The sequence below is a fragment of the Malania oleifera genome, chromosome 8 (genome assembly GCF_029873635.1).
Source record: "Malania oleifera isolate guangnan ecotype guangnan chromosome 8, ASM2987363v1, whole genome shotgun sequence".
Taxonomy (NCBI): domain Eukaryota; kingdom Viridiplantae; phylum Streptophyta; class Magnoliopsida; order Santalales; family Ximeniaceae; genus Malania; species Malania oleifera.
Window position 1 is genome coordinate 77,806,738 of NC_080424.1, and position 27,766 is coordinate 77,834,503.

At 39.4% G+C, this 27,766-nt stretch overlaps 1 protein-coding gene across 1 annotated transcript in view; it reads right to left on the reverse strand.

The window, feature by feature from the left end:
- Nucleotides 1-3,734: 3,734 nt before the first annotated feature.
- LOC131161917 (aspartic proteinase 36) overlaps nt 3,735-27,766 on the reverse strand; it is a 31,316-nt gene continuing 7,284 nt past the window's right edge. Inside the window, exons 5-12 of the mRNA XM_058117938.1 lie at nt 14,270-14,352; nt 14,073-14,169; nt 13,811-13,883; nt 13,411-13,617; nt 12,148-12,272; nt 11,452-11,553; nt 11,255-11,352; nt 3,735-4,360 (exon numbers count right to left, since the gene is read on the reverse strand). Coding sequence (XP_057973921.1) covers nt 4,183-4,360; nt 11,255-11,352; nt 11,452-11,553; nt 12,148-12,272; nt 13,411-13,617; nt 13,811-13,883; nt 14,073-14,169; nt 14,270-14,352 — 963 coding nt within the window. The 3' untranslated portion in view covers nt 3,735-4,182. The remainder of the gene's footprint in view (nt 4,361-11,254; nt 11,353-11,451; nt 11,554-12,147; nt 12,273-13,410; nt 13,618-13,810; nt 13,884-14,072; nt 14,170-14,269; nt 14,353-27,766) is intronic.

The window sequence follows — 27,766 nt, forward strand, 5'->3', positions numbered from 1 at the left end:
TGGATTCCAATAGCCCCGTCTCATCTAAAAGATCAAGAACATATTTCCCTTGTGACAAGAAAGCTCTCGTACTAGATCTTGATACTTCTATAACCAAGAAGTACTTCAATTATCCAAGTCCTTGGTATGAAACTTACTCTGTAGGAAAAGCTTTAGGTCCTAGATACCTTGATCATCATCACCAATGATCACAATGTCATCCATACACACAATAAGCAAAATCCTTCCAAAAGGAGTATGATGATAAAATACAAAGTGGTCTACTACACATTGGCGGAGGCCAAACTCAAGTACTACAACACTAAATTAGTCTAACCATGCATTTAGAGAGTGTTTTCATCCATATAATGATTTCTTAGGTCGACATACTGAGCTCGACTCCTCTAAGCAACAAACCTAGATGGTTGCTCCATATATATACCTCCTCATGAAGACAACCATGTGGGAAAGTATTCTTCATGTCTAACTAATGTATAGGCCAATGACAAGTGGTGACTAAAGAAATGAACAAACATACTGAAGCAAGTTTAGCAACTAGGGAGAATGTGTCAAAATAATTCAAACCACACACTTAAGTATACCCCTTAGCAACATGGCGGACCTTCAAACAAGTCACAAAACTATAAGGATTGACTTTCACATTGTACACCCAATAACAACCAACTACAGACTTATCAAGAGGAAAAATTACCAAATCCCAAGTAAAATTATCATATAGTGCACATATCTCTTCAATTATTATTGTCTTTGACCCAAAATGGGATAAGGTTTCAGAAATAGATTTTGGAAGAGTAATAGAAGACAGAGTACCAACAAAATAGTAATTAGAGGCTAACAAGAAATCATAACAAACAAAATTAGAGATCGGATGTTGGGTAGAGGTGTGTTTACCTTTTCGAACAACTACAGGAAGATTAACATCACAAGAAATAAGATCATCCATAAGGGAACCAGAGACAGTATTAGAAGTTGGAGGAGGCACTTCCCCTTTGAGTCGCCACGTGTATACTTGCAAATTGGGACAATCCAAGCGATGAGAAGGACTCAAGCTGGATGAAGATGTAGGAGGATTGGGCATAGATAATAAGTTTGGTTCTAAAAAGCAAGGCAAAAGAAGGGACTCATCAAGGTCAACAAAACTCAAAGAATTAGGGTAGTATAGTGCAGACTCAAAGAAAATGACATTAGTAGAGACCCAATCAAATATACAAGGAGAAAGGGAAAACAAAGGAGAGTTAAGGAAAATAACTAAACATGAGATTTTACCACCAAAGACAGGTGATGGCATTTTATTAATGAGGGAGTAAGCTGTGAGCACAACATTACTCCAAAAAACTTCGAGAACATTCATTTGATACAATAGGGTATGAATAACTTCAAGAATATGTCTATTTTTCCGCTCTACAACTTCATTTTGTTATGGAGTGTGGGCACAAGAGGAATGATGAATCATAGTAGAGTCATATAGGTACTGAATTGGGTACTAAAATACTTCTTAGCATTATCACTATGAAGTATCCTGACTAACATATCAAATTGAAATTTTTATTTGGAAATAGAAGGCACAAAAGATATTAATTAACTTAGAACAATCTTTCATTAAATATAGCTAAATCATCCTAGAGTAGTCATCAACAAAAGTAACAAAGTATTGAAACCCCCACCTTTGATGTCACACGACTAGGACCCCAAATATTAGAATGGACTCATTTGTCGACTTGGGAAGCAAAGGGAACACAATGACACCCAATTCACAGGACTCACTCAAGATTAGACATAAAAGTCAATGTAGGAACTAGCTGTTTCAATTTGTCTAAGGATGAATGACCAAGGCGACAATGGATTTGAAGTGGCGTAGCTGCAAATGTGTAGCCAATAGGTGGAGAAGACGACTCAAGTAGTAAATTCCGTGAACCTCACATCCTGAGTCAATTGTCTTTCTTGTCTTTAGATCTTAAATAACCATAGAAATAAGAAAGAATGTGACCCATCAGCAAAGGCAACATGAGGTAGATTTTTAGGACCAAGTTAGAAAAGAACTTGGTTGCGCCTATTATATAGTCAGTGGCAGTAGAATTAATAGCCCAAGGACTAGTGGGAAAGATACTAGATAATATACAGACTGTAGGATTACCTTTCTAGGCAAAAGATGCAATGTGATAAGATGCTTGTTGAGACGACTAATACTATAGAAACCTTGAATACTCCTCCTCTCATATAGCCATAATACGCAGTTCACTCAAACAAGTGACTAATGAGGGAACCATACTTCTGAGATTTGCAAACTTCATCCCAACATTCACAAACTAAGACCAATGATCACAAGATTAATTGTTGGAACAATCGGAACAACCACGAACAAGGTGACCCACCTTGAACAAGTCACAAATAAATCAGTACAAGGCTGCCACAACACCAAGAAACTTGGATGCAACCCCAAAAGGCAACACACAACACCGAAACAATGGAGAGGTGAACCACCAAAACTACCATGGACAACACTACCACAGCCTCACAAAGATCAACTTATGAGCACTACCACTGCTTCAAGAAAGCCACCAATAACTGTTACTAACACCAAACAACAACTAACTAATTAGGATGAGTGCATGGTCACAACAAAGATTGGATCTCTGAGCAAAACACATGCCCAGTAGCTTGATATTTTGGTATATGGAAGGAATTAAATCATTGAACCAAAAAACACAGCAAATCCCACTATTTCAAACCCAATAAACTCAATAACCATTGATAAACAACTTCATGAAACATCAAACAACCATTCCTTGGGTGTCACACGAGCAATTAAAAAAGCGAGATCTTTGACCGGCGCATAAAGGCGCATGGAACACTTCCTAGAGATGGGATTTCAGTGTGGTGCAGATCAACAGTGTCTGTGGGTGACTATGGTGTTGTTTTTGCCATGTCTATAGTAGATTTAGTGTTCTTGAATTGGTAGTGTCACCACAAAATTCCCAATGATTGGTCTAATTTTTTACCACTACTAGTTGTTTTCTAGGGCTATAGTATGCTGAAAATTCTTCTATAATGGTAGACATGCAGTGGATTTTGGATTTTAGGCTTCAGTTTTGATGGTGGGGGTGACAATTAAGGTTTAGGTTTCATAATCCTGCTCTGGATACCATATTGAATAATTGAGTAAAATGGAAGACCTAACCTAAATGATAGGTCTCTCCCTCTATTTATAATACATGTCAACTGCAATGGGAATGACACCCTTACTAACTCACACTTACTACTAACAAAAACTCTTTTAACACTTAATAATTATGTTAAATAGCTAAATAACAATTAACACACATAAATGCACATAAAGTAGACATAAGCATGAACTCAAAAAACAAAGACTTTTACTAGTGTAGGCTCGAATCCAAGCCAACCAACCCAAAGAAAATAATTAATGGATGAATATACATTTACATATGTGCATTGTATGAGTGCACCTAAACAATTCTACATAATTTTTACATTTAAACAATTATTAAATAAGTTTAAACAGTTAAAGAATTTATTCTGACCCAAGTGTCAACTAATCCTACCTTAATCCAACTTAACCTCCCCAATACCCATGTCAAACATAGAGATATAAAATGCACGTGTTTACGCATGCACATACAAACACAAAAGTTTAACAAAAAAAATTTAAACAATATAATAATTTGAACAAACAATTATAAATTTATTATCAAATGAAATAAGAGCGCAAAATAGACATTTTGATATGAATAAATCCACAAATTTTATGTTGAAGTAACAGCACAAATATTTTTATCGTCAACCTTGTAAAGTAAATATCTAGGTAATTGGAACTACAGTTGCCGTTTAACTTGGCCAATAAACAATACACTCGGTTACTTAATCTACAAATAAGTGTGGTTTCAAATCTAAGATGCTACTTGCTTTCTTCACTTTCTTTGATTTCTAACTCTAAACAAGTTCTCTCTAGAGCTTCAACACCAATTTCTCCCACATTTACATTTTACAGAACATGTGGAGGAATTGCAGAAAAAAAAAAAAATCATCTCCTCCATCAGGGCAACTCAGTCGAGCAAATTATATTCATCAATTTGGGGCCTAGCTGAGATAGGACTTCATTACCCAGGTAAAAATGAGTTTTTAACAGATAAGTTTATGGTGAACGATTAAGCTTGGATTATACCTTCAAGTTGTAAGTGGCTGAAGCTCTTGCTCAGGAACAATGTCATGTACAGGCCTGTATGTATTGACCACTTTATGTCGATGTTTTCGGATGAACAATATCCCGAAAGTTGAGAAGATCAGAAGCAAGATAACAGCAATTCCAGCTACCAACACGACAAAGTGTTGCCCCCACCATGTCCTGCACCATTCCAAAACCCCAAATGCTAAAAAATGTGAACATCAAAGAATATAGAAAAAAAAAATTAGGATAAAACGAATGAGCAAGAATAATTCTGACTGTATCTCATCATAGCTCTTCCACACTTTTTTTTTTTAGGTGGAGGAGGGGGTTAAGGACACTGTTATTCAGGTGCAGGTGGTCAAATTCAAATGCAGGGCATGCCTGAGAAACTTTCCAGTAGCATATGGCATGATAGCCACGATATAGACAGTTATAAGCAACTCTGATAAAACATCTAACATCGAGAATCCTGTGGCTGTCATTGCTGCACTTAAACGGCATTGCATGCATATTGCAAGTAGGCAGCCATTTAAAGGTTGCAATTTTGGAAAGCTTAAGTTGTTTTATTTTTTAAAGGAAAACTTCTTTTATGTGGTGCATATTCTTTCTATTTTAACTAGAAAAAAATTCCAAAATAAACAACAACCAATCCTCAAGTCCTACTAGCTGGGGGTTGGCTGCATGAATCCTTCTCAGCCAATTTGCATGATCTTAGGCAATGTCCTCTGACAAATGGAACACAATAAAATTTTTACTAAATGCTATTAAATCTTTATGAAGTCTAGCCCTACTACTGCCACTAAAGCTCATTGATCTTTCTCTGCACTATTAGGCCCACACTACTGCAAGTACTCAAACCATCTCAACGACCTTTCCTTAATTTATCTTCAGATGCTATGCCTAACTTACCATGACTGTTCATTCCTCAATTTATCTTCTACAGTTATACTGCTCATCCACCTTATTGTTCTCATTGCAGGAACTTTCGTTTTTTTACTTTCTGCCCAACATTGTAATCCATATAGCATAACTGGTCTCATAGTTGTTCTACAAAACTTAATTTTATTTTCTTTTATCAGTAAAAAGAACTTATTAAAAGGGTATCAAACGGATGCCAACCCAGAAGAGACAGAGTCAGCTCTCTAGCAGGATGTCACAAAAAATCTAAAATTACATTATGGTCATTCACTGCAATCCTACTATGCCCGCTGGAAACGTAGTAATCCACTGCTCTTCGCTAGTCTGAAGCATAAGAGAGTTTTTTAACATTCCTGTTTCTTTCTTTCCAAGCACACTAGAAAATAACAAGTGGGATGAGAGAAAGCTTTTCAATTCTCCTTGGTAGCCCAAATCCCTTTCATGCCCAGAGCCCCCTCCCACTGAGCTGGCAGAAACCCACCTGTTTGATCATATGGCTAGAGCCATATTTCAAAAGTTCCTTGTCTAGAGGCAATGAAGGAGGATATGCTCAACTGATCCTGCATCAGCCATGCAAAGGGAGGGCCTATTGACGACAATCAGCCCCCTTTTCTGCATATTCCAAGGTTAAGATTTTCATGTGTTGCTTCCCAAGCAAGAATGTATACCTTCATAGGGGCAGCCGTTTTCCAAATGTGAGTCCAAGGGAGATTGCTGTGGTTCATTCCCATTGATGAGAGCTTCCTGTAGATGGATCTGACCGAGAAGACTCCATTTTTGTCTATGGTCCACTTTGGTTGATTGGGTATGTTTTGGTGTTGAATGAGATGGTGGAGCTCCATTTCTTCCACGTTTTTTGGAAAAGGGAATGTTGCAGAAGATCCCTTGCTCTGAAATTTGAAGATAATGATTAGAGCTTCCTTACCACGGGCCTAGTTGTAGATAGCAGCAAATAAAACACTTAGGACCTCCTGCCATCATGCCAAAAGTAAATGTTGTCTCCATTCTCTACTTGAAATATGATAAAAGGGTAGAAATCATCACAGCCTTTCCTGATAAATTTCCACACCCCCAACACCATGTGGAGCTCTAACAACCTGGGCACTCCATTCATTATTCTCAATTGGAATGATATCTCTTTTTCCAAGATTCACTTTCAAGCCCAAGACGGCCTTGAACCCTGCCAAAATGCATCATAGATTAAGAATATAAAGTGGGTCCCCATCACAAAAAATAATGGAATCATCTGCAAACAAAAGATGACACCTCCATGGGTCTTCCATCCTTGTCCACTTTGAGGCCATTAATGCTATCGTTCAGTAGCTTTCTTCAGCACGAGGCTCAACATCTCCACCACAATGAACAAGAAGGGGGAAAAAGAATCCCCTTATCTCAAAGCTAGCAAGCAAAAGAAGTCAGAAGGACGACCCTTTATGAGCACTGAAAGCTTGGAGTGTTGATGCATTGAGCAATCCATCCGCACCAACGCTCCCCAAAGCCCATTTTCCTTGGACGATAAAGGAGAAAATTCTAGTTGACATGGTCAAAGACTTCCTCTATGTCGACCTTGCACACCACCCTACTTTTTCCTTCCTTATAATAAGAGTCCACAACTTCAGTCCACAACTTCATGAGCAATAAGGGTAGCATCCATGATCTATCTTCCAACCACAAAGGCAGGCTAGAAATGACCAATAATTTTCGATATGGCTCTTTTGATCCTCTTAGAGAGAATGTTGGCAAGGATCTTACAAATGCTTCGCACCAAACTGAGTGGAAAAAAAATCCTTTTTAACAGCCCCTATTTTGTTTTCATTAGAACCAAGGTTTAAAAAGTGGCATTAATACGACTCATAAATCTTCCTAATCTGAAGAATTCTTCAAAGATGCTTGAGAACACCCCAAATAGACTAAAAGAAGGCCAAAGAAAAACTATTTGGGATTGGCACTTTATCCCCATTGCAATCTCCAATGGCTTGGAGGATTTTTGCTCCTACAAAGGTGTTCTTTAGCCACTCCGCAGTGGAAGAGCTGAAAGATTTGAAGTTGATACCATCCACCACTAGTCTCCATTCTTCGAATTCAGAGTAGGGGACTTTATATAACTCACAAATGCCCTTTTTGATTGCCTCTTTCTCTCTAAGGGTGTACTCCCTAATATCAATGTTGGAGATGGTGTTCAATCTATAGCGGGCATTCGTTGTCTGGTGAAAAAAATCAAGTATTCCGATTGCCCTCCTTTAGCCATAAGGCTCTAGATTTTTGTCTCCAAGAAATCTCTTCAAGGCTAATAGCTTCAGTAAATTCCTTCCAGAGTGACACTTTTAGCCCTTTCCTTATCATTTAATCCCTTGATCCAACTCCCGTTCATTAAGATCCTTGATGTCATTGAATAGCATTCTTTTTTGCTTGGATATCTCCAAAGGTGCTTTTGCTCCACACCTTTAGCTTTTGTTTCAACTCCTTCAATTTTGATGCTAGCAACCTAGCACCAAGCTAGCTTTCCCCTTCATCTGAAGCAAAGACCACCAAAGTTTAATGAGTTCCTTGAAGTCATCATGCTTTATCCAGATGTTCTCAAAGCAAAAAAGGGTTGGCCCCCATTTAACCTCTCTTGTGTCAATATGAATGGGAAAGCAATTCGAGATGGGCCTAGGAAGGAAGCTCTGGGTGGTTTTAGGAAAATATGTCGAAATTAAGAAGCTTCCACTCCTTGAGAATGAAGGCGGATCTTTAGAGTTGGACCAAGTGAGGTGTCGCCCATGAGCGGAAGATCAATGAGAGAATTTACACTGATGAAGTCCAGAAATTTTCTTATGTATATGTTCTTTTATACACCCACATTTCACTCATGAGGGTAGATCACCATGTTGAAATCTCCTCCAATAATCCAAAGAGCATCCCACTATCTTCTAACCTCCAGAAGCTCAATCCGAAAAAAGAAGTCTAGAGGGGTACTTCACCAAGGCCATAGGCCCCTGTAAGAATCTACAAAGGGTTATCATCCAAAATTTAAACTAATGAGATACTGAGTAAGAGTTATGGAGTGATCTTGCAACTCCACAACATTAAGATTCCACAAGCTCATGATATCCCTTGCACTACCATCAGCACCAAGGGAGATCCACCCAAAAGCCTCCCTTCCCCAAAGTCTCTTGCTAAGATCCATTGTCTCCATTTTGGTTTCCTGTAAGCAAACAATATTGCCCCTCCAATCCTTGAGGAAGGACTTGATTCAACTCCTTTTGGATTTGTCGTTGAGCCCCCTCACACTTCAAGATAAGAATTTCCTTAAAATGGTTTAACTAAGTAGTCCTGGCTGCTATTTGCTTCCACCATATCTAAGTCTCCTTTCATTTTGTCATAATTTACCAAACATACGAAGAGTTTTAGTTCCCTATGGTATCCAATTTTTAGTTGCAGCCCAAAAGTTTTTTAGAGTTAGGTTGTGCCTCCTCTCTTCTCTTTTTTTTTTTTTCCAATTTCATCAAAGAATCCCATAGCCCTATCTTCAAAGCCATCAAAGGACACACCAACGGCTTCGCTAACCAGCTTAACCTTCTGTAGAACCCAATCAAAAACCTGCTCCTTCAAGTGGTTGCTATCTAGGTCCAAACTACTCAGCGTTTCTAAGTTACAATTATCCTCCACAACTGCTGGGTTGAGATTGCATTAAATATGATTTTTGGGAGCTGGAACCAAAGCACGATCATCAGCAGCAGCCTGTGAATTGAGGAGCTCTGTTTCCAAGTTGTCCTCTACCTCAGGATTTCCTGATAACTGGGGGGGAGGAATCTATGAAGGGGAAGTCTCCCCAAAATAGATCACCTTCTCCTCTGTCTTGGCCAGACCTTCATGGAGTTTGAAGGATCTGATGGAGTTGGATTGTAATGATGTGAAAGTCTTAGGAGCTGGTACGCCAAAGGAAACGCCTCCAAGTTTGAGTTCCTCAGGCCCACCCCAAAATCAGCAAAGGAGAAGTGTTTGGGCCTGACGGTCTTAGATCCAGGTATTACAAATTCAGCAGTCCTGCTACTCTTACCGATTTCACTTGAATGCATTGCTCCAGTTAACTTCCCCAACCCTGCGAGCCTTGCAGCTGGTCTTTACCAGATATCAGCTTTATGGACTTACTGAAATGTGCGCAGGAACAGACTGGAACTGATGTTATCCAAGACATAAGAGCTTCAGCCAGGGTTGGTATTTTCTTCTCCAGGTACGAAGATGGTTCTGTGGGAAAAGCAGCCTCGATCTTCCATTTAGAGGGTGGAAGCACTTGGTGGGCCAGATCTGCAACCTGCAGAAAAAATTTTCAGCCATCCTTTAGAACCGTGACTCTTTGGAAAACCAGATTTCTCCATCCTCTGCAATTGGTTTCAAGAGTCAAAAATCTGCCATGCTTATTCGAGTTCAGTTGCAGTGTCAGTGACTTATCGTTGTTCCTCTTCCTGCAAAACCATGAAAAGGTCTTGAGATCATCTCTTGTCATCCCCTAGAAGTCTTCCCAGACAAGAAGAAATGAGGCCAAATCATCAGGCTCCAGAAAGATAAAGGTTCGTCTGCCTCTGCGGTACTCCATGAGCCTGATGATGTCATTCTCTCGGGCATCACGGCTGCATGGAAGGACTTTAGACTGAGCATGTCTGGGTTTAAGGTTTACAGTGAGAGAGAAGGGGGGAGGGCAAGAGGAGAGAAAGAGGTAGAGAGGGGAGGTCAAAGAGAGTTGCAGGTTTAAGAAAAAAAGAGAGGGAGATGTAGGTTCTACAGCTTGGATGGGAGATGGCAAAAGGCAAAAGGCAAAAAGCGAAAGGCGTAAGGCAAAAGGCGAAAGGCGAAAGGCGAAAGGCGAATAGGAAGGGGGTCGAAATTTCAGGTTTAGCTTAGTCAAAGAGAGGGGATCTGCCTAGATTGCGATCTTGAAGGAGAATGTTAGATTACCACTTTACCTAAAAGCTTACACTGTTCAATTGTGGGCCAACATGTATATCAAGCTTTAACACTCCCCCGCACGTGCAACCTAACAGCATGTGGAGAGATAAAAACACAATAAATAGAATCCATGATAGGGAACACAATAAATTTTTTTTAAATACCACACAGTAAACGCAGGCAACAAGACTAGAACCCAAGACCTCCCGGTAACCAGCTCTGATACCATGTTAGATTACCACTTTACCTAAAAGCTTAAAAACTGTTAGGTTGTGGGCCAACAATGTATATCAAGCTTTAATAGAGGAAGACAGTGAGGAGAGCCATCGTCGTGCGAGACAATGGTGTCTTTCACTTCTTCAATTTATTTCTTTTGGACCTCATCAGCTCATCATGGTTTGATGCTATTTCTTACTTTTAAAATTAAGAGTATTGTAAAATCATGCAACAAACCCAAATCACTTCTCCAATTTACCAAACTCGTTATAACTTTTACGTATTGCATCTTCTTCAATTTCTCCTTTACCTCGCATAACAAATTCATGGTATCAAATTTCACTAATGCTATTAATTTCTTTACCATTAAGTTTAATCTTTCCTGTTAATCTTTTTCTGCAATATTCCTACTACCATGACTAAAATTACATTTCATATATTTTGTTTGATTTCTACTCATCTTAAAACCTCTTAAGACTCTAAAGCTTCTCTCCATAATTTGAACTTAGATTTCCATTTCTACTTTTATCAATCAAGAAAATATTATCTAACAAGATATACCATGGAATGTCAATTTGGATACTCCTAGTAAGTTCATCCATCACAAATACAAAAACATTTCCAAGTAAAGACACAAAAATTATGTTATAAAAACAGAAGCCATTTAATATGCATAGATTAATAGGGCATATTTCAACACAGCCCTAGGTTCACAAAATTATTGGCAAATCACCTTCTAGCCCAGCAGATCAGTGACTGTCTTCTGGTCAAGGCTTGAACTGTTTGTTTAAGCAACCAGAAAAATATGAATGATTCTAGAATCCCATATGCTATTTCAGCACATGCTGGTTTCAACCAGGACAAAAAGTTAGCTAGATCTTTAGTTTTCCTCAACAGCACCTACTGCTTCAAATAGATGCATGGTTATGAAGGATGGCTCTACAAGTAGAAGAATTTTAAAATGAAAAAAAAAAAATCAAGTAATATTTTTCTTCAAAAAAATCTTACTTCTTCATTTGTGGCTGAACATTCCATTCAACCAACTGATAACTACCAAAGCTCTTAGGAATCTGCACACGATGCTCTGTCAAGCGCAGAATTATGTTCTACAAAACAAATAAGCGTTAGGTGTGATGCTATAATGGGATGGTGAGGTCTCCGGTTCTATTTTAAAATACTTCTAATAGTGTAACAGACAACATTACCACTGCTGCTGTTTTAGAAATGTAATCTGCAAATTCAGCTGGATATATTGCCCATCTAAGAAGGTACTCATTTCCTTTGGAAGTGGAGTTCAACAAATGGACCTGAAAGCATTGATTAAAATTAGTAATGGAACAGGAAAAAATGATGTGGATCTGGAAAGAAAAAACTAATATAAAGAGATATAGGTCAGAATAAGATTGACTTTGAGAAGCACATGGTAATAGGATGGCGCTATACCCTCAACCCAAGCCCATGTGTTTATTCAATCAAATAGAAAGGCTTCAAAATGTAAATATCCATTCCCAGAAAAAAAAAGATAAGAGGTGGAAGAAGAAAATTTTTGCTTCAGATAATTCAAAAACACTAACTATTTTCAATTCTATTGATAAACTATTGAAACCATATAATTTTCAATTTAGGCATTCATATAAAAATGAATGATTAAAAAAGACAAAATATCATTGATATTGCCTAATAAGCTGCATAACGAAGAATCTTCAAACAATAACTTTCTAGCTAACCCAAAACCTAACCCATCTAAGCATGAGTGATGAAGGCAAACAAGACCCAATCCCAACAATTTTCTGCATTAATTGGTTGGCTAAAGAACTTCAACTCCTGCATAATGCAGAACAGTTTGAAAACAACCTGACTTCTTTCTGCTAGCCTATAAGAACCCAAAGGCTCAAGCATACCTGTGAAGCATTAATTTCCAACTCATGGGCAATGAAGCCTGCAAGTTCTGTGAAGTTTGGCCTCATGCTGGAGTTATTAACACTCAATGACATATCAAATGTTATGAGTCCAACCAGAAATTTTCCTGAGTACAGATGTACGAAGGAAGACTTGTCAGGAATATTAGAGAGCATCTAAAGTTCAAAAAAAAAAAAAACTACATTGAAAGTCATCACACTAATAACCATGCAAGAAGCTAAGCTTAAAAAAGGGTGGGGGGTCCTTATAAAAAGAAAATGATCATAATGATGTTCCTGTGGGATATCTGAATTCCAATACAGTGTTCAGTAATCATATAAAAGCGACAATCTGATTTATCTGTAGACACTAAAAGATCTAATGAAAATCATGAGAAGCATGGGAATGGATTAGGGAATCTATTTCGTATAAAGTATTTATTACAGAATTTCTGTTAATTCAACTAAGGGCATTGAAACTGAAAGAAAGGATCTGATCATGTGTAAGAACTAAGTTGGGAATGATTTCACAAAATCATCTCAAAAGCAGGAGGATTTCACCTTTCCAAAAAATTTTAAAAAATGGTTTTAATAATTATGAAGAGTTTCCAATGAGTCAGATTCCCACCTAGAGAAATCATTTTTAATTGGTATGGTCTAGATCTCAAGATGTCAGTGGGAAATGGATATTAAGTAATCAATATGTTGTTTGTTTGCGCATGCATTCTTACTACTTTAATGATAGATCTTACATATGTATATCTGTAGTTTAAGTTCCAATTTAGCATTCCAGTGCCTAACACTAGGTAGAACTCCAAGCTTGGAGTATTTCTACTGCCAATGCATCCATAATTCTCCATTTCTAGTCTATATCCTAGATATTCCTTTTAGCCCACATCAACCATATTACTGCATCTCGAATTAGGTGTATTTACAAATTTTGCTTTTGTTAAAGTTGCAACAGTGTTTGGAAATGCACATGACATGTCTTCAACAATACGAGCTTGTTCAACACCAATTATAAAAGATCCGAAAAGAGATCTTGCAGCACAATAACTAAATAATTATATCTATACATCTAAAATTCAGTAAAATATTTGCTCAAATATTACAATTGTCAATAAGCCCATTCATCAACTTCCCAAGAATTAAGAAATTTGGATTGAATCTATAACCAATGAACAATGTGTCCAATAATACAACAAAGAACTCAACTCCAGTGGCAGATTGGAACAAAATCCATGTACATGATTACAATTATGGTACCTGGAAGAACATTCTGAGGCAATTCACTAGGACTGGGAGTGGGAGGCATTTTGATGGTTTTATTCCTAGCATCAGAAACTGCAGGCGCTGGAGTAGGAGAAACCGGAACCTGTTGTGTCTTCCATAGTTCAGAGCAATTAGTTTTCCAAAAGCCAATCCTTTCATTCTCCCGATCATAGCTCACAAGAGTGTTACGGACAACAATTCCTGTCACAGATGATCCCGAATAGTTCAGATGAAGGCTTAGTTGCTGCCATTAATATTATACAAGTATACAACAGGTGTATGGAACACAGGCTATAGCATGTTGTAGCATTTAAATATTAAATCAGATAAAACTTCACAAATATGAAACACAATATATGAGAGAGAGTTGTGGCTGGAACAAAATTAAAAATACCTCCCAAAAGCGTAGTTGGATCCATTCCATTCGGAAAAATTCCCAAGCAATACGCGCCAGGAACTTTAGTATGCTTTAAAGCATGCCATGCACAACAAAGGAAGGAAGATTATAATTTGGACATTTAGTCAATACCAAGGATAAGAAACACGTGAAAGCCTCATCAAAACTTTAAACCTTATAAAATCAGCTTTCCTAGCTATTGTAGGATTACATTTGTTTTAAGGAGGAGGAAGTGTGAGATAGAAAATGGTTAAATTACCCGGAAGAGATAGTTTTCTGGAGAAAGTGACAACTTTTGTCCATTGCTAAATACCATGTCAACCTCTGGAAAACTCTTTGAGAGTTCAGATACATCCCTAAGCACATATCAATTTTAATGCTCAGATGTAGCACCCTCACAAGTTATGGAACATCAGACGCTAAAACTTATATTGAACCTTTTGGTGTTGATAATACCTTCCAGCACCAGAGAAACAAATATCATTATAGTGTGGGTCAGGACCATTGATCTGTTTAAGGGGATGGATTTCCTTCTTAATCTGCAATGCATTAATGCATTATCAAATATCAATAAGAGAGAAAAGAAAAAGGCCATCATTGTATCCTCATTATTGGCTTAGAGAATGCCAATTTTTGCATGGTAGGGTCTCTAGAGATGCAACATGGTGGATCTTAGAAAATAAGCAAGTGCCAAATAAATATTTTACCATGATACACCACATATGATATGTTCCACCTTCCAATATGGTAACAACACAAACAAATTTCCAATTATAATATGCTTCCATTGAAGGTCAACATAAAGTCCTCTATTTTGCTTACAACATGAATGTAGAGAAGCATATCGTCATAAGGTCAGGTCATATAACGTACGCTATTTGCAGATGCTGTAACTTTTTAATTAACACAACCAAAGTGGCAACAAATAGTGAAAAAACATTGCAGACATTTGTTTCATAAGTCAAAAGGTTTTAATCTAAGAATTAAGGCTAATTATAAGAAACGTTTTGTTACTTAAAATTATCAATATAAATGTGAACCAGTTAAATTATTAGCATTGTCAATGTGCACGCGCGCGTGTGTGTTATATTAACAAGTGAGAGTTAGTAAGGGTATTGAGGTCATTGTCATGTACTTTGACATATATTATAAATAGAGGGAGAGACCTATCATTGTGATTAATTCTTCCATTTTACCCAATCATTCAACATGGTTTCAGAGCATGATTATAAGACCCTAAATCCCCTAATCGTCATAGCCACCATCAAAACCAAAGCCTAAACCCTAAATCCACTGCATGTCTACCATAGTAGAAGAATCTCCAGCAACACTATAGCCTAAAAAAACAGCCAGCAGCTACAGGTAGCCAGAGCAGTCGCCAGAAAATTCCTAGGCGACACTGCCAGTTCAGGAACACAAAATCCACTATAGATTTTGCAAAAACAACACCATAGTCACCCACAGACACTGCCGATCTTCCCACCCCCCCCCCCCCCTCCCACTGAAATCCCATCTCCAGAAACTTCTCCATGCACCCTCACGCGCCAGTTGAAGGCTGAGAGGACCAACCCCACACGCCAGAGTGTGAAGCCAATTCTAGGCATGTTTCTCAATCAAATTTTTCCAGCAGTGCTCAAATCCCTCTATAATTATTGGAGATTTCATGATGTTTTTTTTCCAAAGATCTCAACTTGTTTAGTTGCTCATTTACGACATCCAAGGAATGATTGTTTGATGCTTCTCGAAGCTGTTTGTCAATGTCTATTGAGTTTATTGGGCCTGAAACAGTGGTATTTGCTGTGTTTTTTATTCGTACATTGTGGACTTGTGGTTTGCATCAGTTGTCGAAGGTTGTGTTTGTTCGGATTGAGTTGGTGAATTTAAAAAACATGTCCACTGCATATTTTTTATCTGCTGCTCTATTGAGATTGTATGTGCACCAGGATGGAGTTCCCAAATCCCAAAAGTGTCTCCATTGTCAGTTACTTGTTTGAGTGAAAAGCATACGGTAGTTGTCTCAAAGGAAGAGTATTCAAGGTTCCTGCAGTGTCAGGAATCCCAACAAAATTCTCATCACATTGCATCTTTTGCTCAAAAAAGCAACCATACTGTTTGTACGTCTGATGAGTCCCTAAAATGCACTATTTTAGGCTCCCATTTACCTTTGTTTATCCTCATTTATCTTGTATGTAACCATTTCTTAACATAGTTCGGAGTTATTCAAGGTTTAATCGTGTTTCGGGAAATACAAATTAAAACCGAGGAGTTAGGCATTACGAGAAGCCAAGGGAGTATTTGGAACAATTACAGCTCAAATTAGATGTTCAACCAAACTCCTAGAACCTCAACACATCAAAGGAGAAAAGATGTGGTGCGACCAGCAACACAAGGGGCGACCAGGTCACAAGCTGCAAACTCCAAAGTTCAGACTAAAGACGAAATGCTGGAAAGTTCGACCAAATGATCGATCAAGTGACCCTCAGGGGCGACCAGGTCGAGACACTAAAGCTGACTAAGCCAGAGATACCGAGAGTCTCGACCAATAGCTTGACTAGGAAACCATGAAGGGCAACTAAGTCAAGTTCCTGAGATTTCCTGAAGATCGAGATCCTGCAAGTCTCAACCATCAACTCGACCAACAAGACCCAATGGTGCGACTAGGTCGAGAGGATCTTAAGTTGAATTTGTGATTTCCCGCGAACCTCAACCAGAGCGCAACTAAGGGAGAACAGGGGTGCGACCGGGTTGACAGTGACAATCTTCAACGCGAGATTTGCTGCAAACTTTCCTATTTTGAAATTCAAATCTTGTACGCCCTAATGGGGATAAATATTAGCTTTGAAGTCCTCTTTGGCCTCTCTTAGGTTAGTGACAAACTTAAGACGTCATTGAGAGCCAAAGTAGATTAGAACTTAGATTAGATTTACTGCTTTCCTAGTCTTCGATTGTATTTTCTGGCATTAGTGACAGACGCTTTGATTGCAATAAAATGATCTTTTACATGCTTTCCATCTACTTGCTTTGATTTAAATGCTTTCCTTCACATGCTTTGATTTATTGTCATGCACCTTTACTGTTGGGATTGTGATGAAGTCTTAGAGATAGGATAGCACTACTATCAATTTAGTCAGATACACGTAGTAGGCTACGGATACTAAAAAGGTTTTGCGTAATCGTTGAGAGAGGGTATACTTCGGTTCCCAATCGTGCTCCGGACGATTGGTGCACCCTTGCTACCCTATGCCCTTGAACGGTTCCTTTCACCATCTAGTCTAGCTGACCAAACGTAGTTTACGTACACGACATCCTAAGTCTGATTTATAACCTGAGCACTGCTTTTTAGGAGTAGAGTTAATAGAGACTTTACATGCTTTCAGTAGGATTGTTAGAAAACCAAATCAAAATCCCTTCTTTTAACTTTCTTTTACACAAAGCTTTAATAAACTAGATTGGAAGTAGTTCATAACTGCACCTCAATCCCTGTGGATCAATACCCGACTTTCTCACTTTCTACGGAACTTGGGATTAGTTAGGTTTTATAAATTGTATTTTTGGTAGTTAAGGACCCAAGCCTTGGTGAGCCTACCAAATTTTGGCGCCATTGCCGGGGACTTGGTTACGGTTATTAGCCAACTTCTAGTATAGAGTATTATTGCTTTGATTTTCGTTGTTTTCCTATTGTTTTTGTTATTTTTTTATATATTGAAGTCTTGATTCTGTGTGCTTTATTTGTGTATGCTAGGTTTGCATTCTCTGGATCCTGAGCTAGTCCCTATAGACCCTGAGATTGAGAGATCTTGTAGTTCCATTAGGAAGCCTACCTCTAATCCCGAGTTTGCTGAGTCATCCGAACCCAAAGTAATGGCCGAACGTAACCCGATTCCCGCTGTCCAAAATCTGAAACCTCAAGCTCTCCACCAACCTGCGGTGGCGGAGTAACCACTTTGGCCTCTTAGGGACTACTTTGTACTCAATACATACACCTTGCCGTCTTGCATCCGGTTCTTGGATGTCCAGACGGCGCAATTTGAGATAAAGACTTCTATCATCTCGATGCTTCCCAATTTTTATGGTAATTCAAATGAAAATCCTTATAAGCATCTAGATGAATTTCTTGAAATATGTTCCACCATTCGCATCCATAATTTTGATGATGATGCCCTCCGTTTAAGGCTTTTTCTATTCTCTCTGAAGGATAAGGCCAAATATTGGCTGACGTCCTTAGAGCTGAACTCGATAACCAACTGAGCCACCATGCAGCATGAATTCTTAAAGAAGTACTTCCCGATTGGGAAGACTAACCAGCTTAGGAGAGTCATCACCAGTTTCTCTCAATCAGATTGGGAACTATTTTTCGAGACCTGAGAGCGCTTTAGGAACCTATTACGTAAACGCCCACACCATCAGGTCCCTAAGTGGCAATTAGTTCAAACTTTCTACAAAGGATTAGCTGAACGAGACCGATCAATGGTAGATGCTTCTTGTGGAGGTACTTTCCTCACTAAAAACAAGAAAGGTCTAGGTTCTCTTTGAAAACCTCGCCAAAAATTCTCAGCAGCATGTAGTTGCTGCTCGTAGATCATCACAACCTTCCACTTCCAAATCCAAGGGCTAGCCGCAGGCCATGACCTAGCTATAATTGCCCCCACGCGCCAGCCTAGCCTGAGTTCGTGCAAGAAGAAGTAAAGGCTACCCACAACTAGTATGATAGGCCGTCAAATGACCCCTATTCAAACATGTACAACCATGGGTGGAAACACCATCCTAACTTCTCCTCAAGGCCACAAGCTTCGGGTTTCCAATCCCAAAGACCTCAACAAGCCCCTAATGCTACACATCCTTGCCCATACCATTATCCTCAAAATCATCTTGATTCTGCCCCTAGACCTTCATTGTTTCAACAATCATCTCTCCCTTAGCTCAAATATGATACATTTCAAGAGACAGTGTTGAAAGCCCTCAAGAGATTGAGGCCGATCGTCACGTAGATCAGCAACTCCTTCACTCTCACTCCCAACCAATTGCAAAGCTGGAAGCCACCATGGGGCAACTAGCTACCTCTTTGAGTAGGAGAGAGATGAAGGCAAGTTGCCAAGTCAGCCTCTAGTTAACCCTAAGGGCCAATACAAGGTAGAATGTGAACCGAACACTGGTCCGTTGTCGTATCATGAGTAGACCCAGGCGGTGACCACCTTTTAGAGTGGTAGGATGGTAGACAATAGGAAGAGGAGCAGTTGGGCAAGAGTGAGAATGAGGAGGAAAGGGGAATAGAACCCAATGTTGAAAGTTGCGCCACTTCCTCCTCTAGTTTAGTGAACAATCCCAAGACCTCCATGCCCATTGCTGGAGGGACAAAGCCACACCATGCCCCTCATAAGTCATTTCATGTCTCTCCAGCACTACACCCTACAGCTCTTAATGCACCCTCTTCATATAAGGAGACCACCATTGAATCCACCATGAACACATTTAGACAAGCCAAGGTCGACAAGCCTCTCTTAGATGCTATTAAGCAAACACCTGCATATGCCAAATTCCTTAAAAACTCACACACGCAGAAGCAAAAGTCAAGGGTGCATATAAATAAACAAGTGAAGCGGGCCGAGCAAATGAGCTCAATGATATTAGGTCATCTCCCTCCTAAACTGAAAGATCCCTGTACTCCAACTATCTCATGTATAATCGGCAATTACACCATTGATAGGGCTCTCTTAGATTTAGGGTCAAGTGTGAACATCCTTTCGTACTCGATTTACCAGCAATTTAACCCATGAGAGCTGAAGCCCACCCCGGTCACCTTGTGTTTTGCAAACCGATCAGTAAAAAGACCATGGGGTGTGATTGATGACGTATCAGTCAAAGTGGAAGAGTACTACTATCTTGTTGGTTTCATTATCTTGGATATGGAACCCTCCGACCTAGTTAAGAATTTGAAATCTGTCCTATTAGGACGACCTTTCTTAGCCACGGCTAATGCTTACATTTAATGTAGGACAAGAATTATGGATGTGTCCTTTGATGATGTGCAGCTCCGACTGAACGTGTTCTATGCTTCCTCACATCCACCTAATGTCGTCTAATATGTGGACATTGCTACGAGTGAAAAAGATGTTGAGGAGTGGCTCCCTCAATTCTGTGGAGGGACCCTTTAAAGGACACACATCAGTCTGAGAGCCCCTCCACATCTGGCTTGGAGGACCCTTACAAGCAAATTCTTGCAACTCATGATTCGGCCTCCAATCTAGAGGGAAAGTTAAAGGTATGCAAAACAGGGTGTGACGAGGAAATGAGGGAGGACACTCTTAGCTTCAAATCAGGATGAGTTCGACATGAGCTTTAGTGCGTATGGCTGAATACGGTAAACTTAGCATTTCCTGGAGGCAACCCGAGTATTTTTATTTTCCTCTTGAGTCTTTAGGGTGTACATAGAAGTGTAGATAGCATCTAGAGTCCTTAGGTTAGGTTGTAGGTAGTTGGGGGTGCAACTATGGCGCGACCATCACGCCTAGGTATGACCTAGTCGAGACTATGAATTTCTCTGGCCCTGAAAATTGCCGAGAGAGTTGACCATGTTCGCGACCAGCACCAGGCTAGGCGCAACTTGGTTGGGCGTCAATGTCCTTGTTTGAGTCGAGGGGTGCGACCAAGCGCGACCAGCACGAGACCTGGGGCGACTTGGTCGAGATCGCGAAAGTCGGTTAAAAACCTTAGTTCACCCGCGACTCTTCCACTCCCGCCTTCATCTCTTCTTGGTCAATCTTCGTCACCCCCCCCCCCTTTCACCTGGTCGCCCAAGCTTCACCCACCTCCGCCTGAGCCCCGACGAGCCTCCGGCCACCCTCCGACTACTAGATTTAGCTCTGACGACCCCTTCTTCATTCGGCAATCTACTCGAAGTTATAGGGTTGGATATTTTCCTTCTCCCAGTTGAAAGATGAGATTATGATCCGGTTCTTCGATTGACAAGAAGCCAGGTCAATCCCCATCTGCTCGGCGCCGACGGCCTCGAGGCCCACAGAGCAGTGAATCATCAGCAAGAGGGCACTCAGCTTCAGAAGCACAAGAGGCGCCAGTAAAGGAAGGGAGAACTCCACGGGCAACGCCAGAAGTTACGCTGCCCTTGCGTGCTACAATGCCACCCTCGCCATTCGTGCCACCTTCCACCCTGAGCCCGGTAATCTAGAATGCGATGGTGGATATGCTCCGGACGATCGTCGCGGCAATAGCCAACTCCTCCAATCCTGGCAATTCGCCTAATAACCCTTACCCTGTCTCCGATTCAAATTCTGACTAGGATAGGAATAGTGTTTGGGACTCATTTTTGTACACTCTATGTATGTATTGTGCTGCTGAGGAACACCTTTGTTTTTCTTTTCTTGTCTTTTCTTCTACTTGTATTTTCTCCACTGTATCGATCAACATGCTTTTGTTGGCAGTACTACTGCTCGTAATGCTTGGATATATACTGTACTGCCTCTACAAATAATGAATTTACAAGGTGCTTTGAGTCTACTTGTCTTTTGTGCTTCAGTGTATTATTGCATGCTTGCTCTTTCTAGATGATATGCTTCTTCATATGTCGGTACACTGCGTGATTTCATTGCACCATGCAATGATTTCTCTCCCATGCATTCCAAGTTCTTTCTTTCCACACTTTAGTGAGGACACTGAAGTTCTAAATTTGGGGTAGGGGATAGGAAAACACTACATGAAACATTTCAAGCACACAAATGACACATTTTTAAATTTTGAAAATTTTTCAGTAACCATTATCTGTTTTATGACATGTTAACACTGTTTATACTATTTACATACTCTTATATTACCCACATTTTACATACATAGGCTTAACCATTATATGACCTTGTTATGCTCACTAACAAAGTAGTGAGTTACTTATGCGTAGTTTCACATAACATAACCTATGTACTGATATACTACTCTATGTGGATTGACTAGTGATTCGTTTGTGTTAATATGGTTATGTAAACTCTTGTATTCACATGGTACTTCATGAGGCTAAAAACGCACTTTCACATGATTTGTAGCACTTAGGGTTCCTTGAAAGCACTGATAGAACATACGTGGCGACTATGACACCTTGTGAGGCACTGTTGAGCCTTTCGTTTATTTCTTAAGTTGTTGACGTCAAACTTTGAGTTTATGGAACTCAACTTTCCTTTCTTTTTCTGGATTTTCTTTGCCTGCTAGTCTCGGTTTTTGCATTTGCTAGCCTAGAGGTGATGTCTAGTGGGGAGATACAAACCTGGGTCTTGTAGCCTACTCAACACATGAAAATTGAGTCACCCCTAGAGATAGACTTATTTCATGGACTTCTTTTCGAGCTTAATTCCTTTCACAGGTATGAAGATGACATAAAAGTTGTGAAAATTACCCTAGCTGACCATGAAAGAAAATGCATAAAAGAATGAGCAGAAGAAAAGAAAAAGAAATGAAAAACATGTAGAATACCTGCTCCAAAAATAAAAGGGTCAAGCTAGGGACACAACACATATGTTCTTTACACGTTTGAAGACTCTTCAGCTGTCCAATGCATCTGATGTATTCACCATGGTCTATAAATAGATCAATCTAGGGTGATCTTGGTTGGATGTGGCAGGTAGGTGAGAAGACGCTAGGGTGAAGAACCCGACACCTCATTAATAGGCTGGATCCCATTCTTATGAGACTAGTTCACTCCATGCTTAACATTAGTTCTTCAAAATATGTGGGATGTTTGATCATGACATTCTTCCTCACATATGAGAGTGAACCTATTTTCCTAAATGTTTTTTAGGGTATACCAGTGAGACTAACTCAAGACGACCGTCTTGTAGGTGTCTAAGGGTATCTTGAGTGCGGCAAATCATGCACTTTACACATGCCTTGTGATGTGGCCTATCCATACTTGAATTTACATGATAATATTAACTCTAAATTGCAATGGTTGGATTGATTCTCTATGAGCGGTGTTTTTCTTGATGGCTATACAATGTTGAAACTTGTATGAGTGTTTTTCTTCGGAGTTGTGTGTATGACGAAGTTATGGATGAAGAAGCCTGTATGTAATTAGGTTATATTCATGTATGTAAAATGGCATAGCTATGTTGCATGTTATATTACCTGATGTTCACTGATATTGGTGTTTGTGGGTACCGCCCTGGAAACCCTCACGAGACTACAACTCGTCCACTAGGATCAACTAAGAGGTTTAAAGTCTTGTTGCATACGGTAAATGCAAACGTGTTTCCCACGAAAGAGGAGGTAGATAGGATTTTCTAGTTTTCTTAGTTTTCATAATTTTTGCTTTGCTCAAGGACTAGCAAAGTCTAAGTTGGGAGTTGTGACGAATCCCTAAAATGCACTATTTTAGGCTTTCATTTACCTTTGTTTATCCTCATTTATCTCGTATGTAACCCTTTGTTAACATAATTCGGAGTTATGCAAGGTTTATTCATGTTTCACGAAATACAGATTAAAATCGAGAAGTTAGGCATTACAAGAAGCCAAGGGAGTATTTGGGACAATTACAGCTCAAATCAGATGTTCAACCAAACTCCTAGAGCCTCAACGCATCAGAGGAGAAAAGACTCCGTTCGACCATGTGGTGTGACCAGCAACACAAGGAGCGACCAGGTCACAAACTACAAACTCCAAGGTTCAGATTGAAGACGAAATGCTGCAAGGTTCGACAAAGTGACCCTTAAGTGCGACCAGGTCGAGACACTAAAGCTGACTAAGCCAGAGATACCGAGAGTCTCGACCAACAACTCAACCAGGGAAACCATGAAGGGCGACTAAGTCGAGTTCCTGAGATTTCCTAAAGATCAAGATCCTGCAAGTCTCGACCATTAACTCAATCAGCAAGACCCAATGGTGCGACTAGGTCAAGAGGATCTTAAGTTGAATTCCTGATTTCCTGCGAACTTCGTCCAAGACGCGACTAAGGGAGAACAGGGGTGCAACCTAGTCGATAGCAATGATCTTCAACGTGAAATTTGCTGCAAACTTTCCTATTTTGAAATTCAAATCTTGTATGCCCTAATGGGTATAAATATTAGCTTTGAAGATGTTCTACGAGTTCCTCTTTGGCCTCTCTTAGGTTAGTGATAAACTTAAGACGTCATTGAGAGCCAAAGTAGATTATTACTCAGATTAGATTTACTGCTTTCCTTGTCTTCGATTGTATTTTCTGGCGTTAGTGACTAATGCTTTGATTGCAATAGAATGATCTTTTACATGCTTTCCATTTACTTGCTTTGATTTACTTACTTTGATTTAAATGCTTTCCTTTACATGCTTTGATTTACATTCATGCACCTTTACTATTGGGATTGTGATGAAGTATTGGAGATAGGATAGCACTACTATTGATTTAATCAAATATATGTAGTAGGCTACAGATACTAAAAAGGTTTTGTATGGTCGTTGAGATAGGGTATACTCTGATTCCCAATCATGCTCCGGACGATTGGTGCACCCTTGCTACCCTATGCCCTCAAACGGTTCCTTTCACCATCTAGCCTAATACGGATAGCAGACCGAACGTAGTTTACGTACACGACATCCTAAGTCTGATTTAACCTAAGTACTGCTTTGTAGGAGTAGAATTAATATAGACTTTACATGCTTTCAGTAGGATTGTTAGAAAACCCATTCAAAATCCCTACTTTTTACTTTTTTTACACAAAGCTTTAATAAACTAGATTGGAAGTAGTTCATAACTGCACTTCAGTCCCTATGGATCGATACCCAACTTTGTCACCTTCTATAGAACTTGGGATTAGTTAGGTTTTATAAATTGTATTTTTGGTAGTTAAGGACTCAAGCCTTGGCGAGCCTACCAATGTCATCCAATATCTCTCCCACTAGTCCTTGGGTTATCGACTCTGCTACTACTGACCATATGACAAGAGTCACCAACTTCTTTTTACTCTCGGTATCCTACAAATCTACCTCAAATTACCCTTGCTGATGGGTCTAATAATGTTGCTAAAGGAATAGAACTTTAAATCCTACTCCCTCCATCTCTCTTTCTTCTGTTTAAAATCTGATTTTGTTCTTATTCAAAATCTAAAGACGAGGAAGACAATTGGCACAGGATGTAAGGCTAGAGAACTTTACTACTTTGAGTCGCTCTCTTCTTCTATTGTTTGTAGTGCCGCTGCCACACCACATCAAATCCATTGTCGCCTTGGTCATCCATCATTGGACAAGTTAAAACAATTAGTTCCTAGTTTAAGTCCCGCGTCTAACCTCGACTGTGACTCTTGTCAATTAAGAAACCACCATTGTATTTCCTTTGCATCCCGAGTCAATAAAAGTGTCGTTAGCCCTTTTATGTTAGTCCACTCTGATGCTTGGGGTCCTAGTTGTGTCACATAAAAGTTGAGGTTTTAATACTTCATTACCTTTGTCGAAGTCACTCCAAAATGACTTTGTATTTAATGAAAGATCATTTTGAGTTTCTTAATATCTTTCGTGCCTTTTGTTCTCAAATAAGGACTCAATTCGATATGCTAGTCCAGATACTTTGTAGTAATAATGTTGAGTACTTCATTACTCAATTCACTACCCATATGACAAACTCTAGCATGATCCATCAGTCATCTTTTATGCCCACATTCCACAAAAAAAAAATGGAGTTGCAGAGCGGAAAAACAAACACATTCGTGAAGTCACTCAAACCATTTTGTATCAAATGAATGTCCCCAAAGTTTTTTTTAAAGTGATGCTATGCTCACCGCTTGCTCTCTCATCAATAAAATGCCATTTTTTGTCCTTGGAGGTAAAATCCCATAGTCAATTATCTTCATCAAGGCTCCTTGTTCTCCCTTCCTCCTCACATATTTGTTTGGTTGTGTGTTCTTCATTCACCAGTTAAATCCAAGAAGGGATAAATCGGATACTTATGCTATCAAATGTACTTTTTAGGAAAAATTCTTATACTCAAAAAAGATATTGATGTTATAGCCCCACTTTACATCGATTTTTTGTCTCTGCTAATGTCACCTTTTTAAACTTTACAGCATACTATTTTGATTCCTTGAGTTTTGTGGACCTTGATAGTCCTTTCCTTTGCCTAGCCTTCCCAAGCCTTACTCATTTCCTTCACCCATCTTCCCTCATCTTCATCCAATTCGAGTCCTTCTCGACGCTTGGATCATCCCAATCTGCAAATATACACATGGAGACTTAAGAGAGGAGAGCCTCCTCCAGCTTCCACTTCTACGCCTCCAGTTCCCTCTCATCAGATGATCTTCTTCCCCAAGTGGTTGTTCCACCTATTGCTATTCAAAACAATAAAGGCACTTGTACCCAACATCCAACCTCTAAATTTGTTTCTTATGATTTCTTGTCACCCACATACTACTATTTTATTAGTACCCTACCTTCTATTCCCAAGTCTATTTCTAAAGCATTATCCCATTCCAGGTGGAAAAATGCAATAATAGGAGAGATGCACCATCTACAAGATAATGATACTTGCAAAACGGTACATCTTCCTTCTAATAAGTCTATGGTTGGTTGTCATTGAGTGTACACTGTGAAGGTCAATTAAGATGGTTCCATGGTTTGATTGAAGGTCCGCCTTGTTGCTAATGGACATACTCGGGTGAATGGCTTGGACTATTCAGACACGTTCTCCTTCATCGCCAAACTTACCTCAGTACATCTGTTTATCTCCTTAGCCACCACCTACCACTAGCCTCCACACCAATCAAACATTAAGAATGCTTTCCAACATTGTGATCTTCAGGAGGAGGTCTATATGGAGCAACCACCTGGGTTTGTTGCTCAGGGAGAGTCAGGCTTAGTGTATCAGCTCAAGAAGTCATTATATGGTTTAAAACAGTATGGCATTGTTTGATCGCTTCAGTCTTGTAGTACTTGAGTTTGACCTTCAACAACGTATTGTCTCATTCTGAATTTTATCGTCATACTCCATCTAGATCGATTCTTCTTATTGTGCATGTGAATGATACATTGTGATTACTGGTGATGATCATAGTTATTAAAACTGTGATCTAGATCGTAGGATCATACGATTTTATGATCCAGATTCACCCAAACGATCCAAGTCTCAGAATCAAGTACAATCGTGGTAGAATCATAAAAGAATCAGTAGAATGGTAGAATCATAATCATAGAATCATAAGTAGAATTGTACAGATCCTACTCTATTACCTAGATTGGGATTTTTTTCCCTTTTTGGACTTCAATAATGTAGCCCAATACATGTTTTTATTCGCCCAAAGGCCCCAAAAGGTTTATGTTTGGTCCAAAGTCTTCTAAAACTGGGGCAAAATGGCTCCCAGCCTCCCATCAGTGAACAGATTCAACAAAATCTGCAACTTATTTCCCTAGAGTTCGACACCTCAGTCCTCTACTCATTGAAATTCAGCAACCCTGCACCTGAATTTATCTCCTGTTCAACAACCATAGAGCCCTCCATCTGGTGACCGGTGTTTGATTATCAGCATCTAGTAGTCTTGTTGTTTGATCAACAATTCTTTGGCATTCAACAACCAGAGTTCTTGGGGTTCAACAAAAACTTAGTCCTCACTCCTCTTCCTTCTTTGGTGTTCGATAAGAACACATCAGTCCTCTTCAACACACAGTTCTTGTTTAATTAGCAGCAGCCAAGAAAAGAGCCAGCCAAGCCAGCTGGCCCAGCAGAGCTGTAGAGGTATGCTTTGAAACAAATTTTTTGCTTCTTGAAAAGACTCAATAGTGAGCACCGTTTTTCTCCTTCTTCTTCTTCTTGCTCTTCTTCTTTTTCTTCTTTTTATTGTATTTTTAACTTCTTATACTGACAAAGTTACTAACCAAGTTTTTAGTCTTAAGATTTGTCATAAAGTTCCATTGATACACCTGTGGATCCTTTCAGTAAGCTAGTGCTAGATATGGACAATTTGTTGCCCAACCCAAGACAATATTGGGGACTTGTTG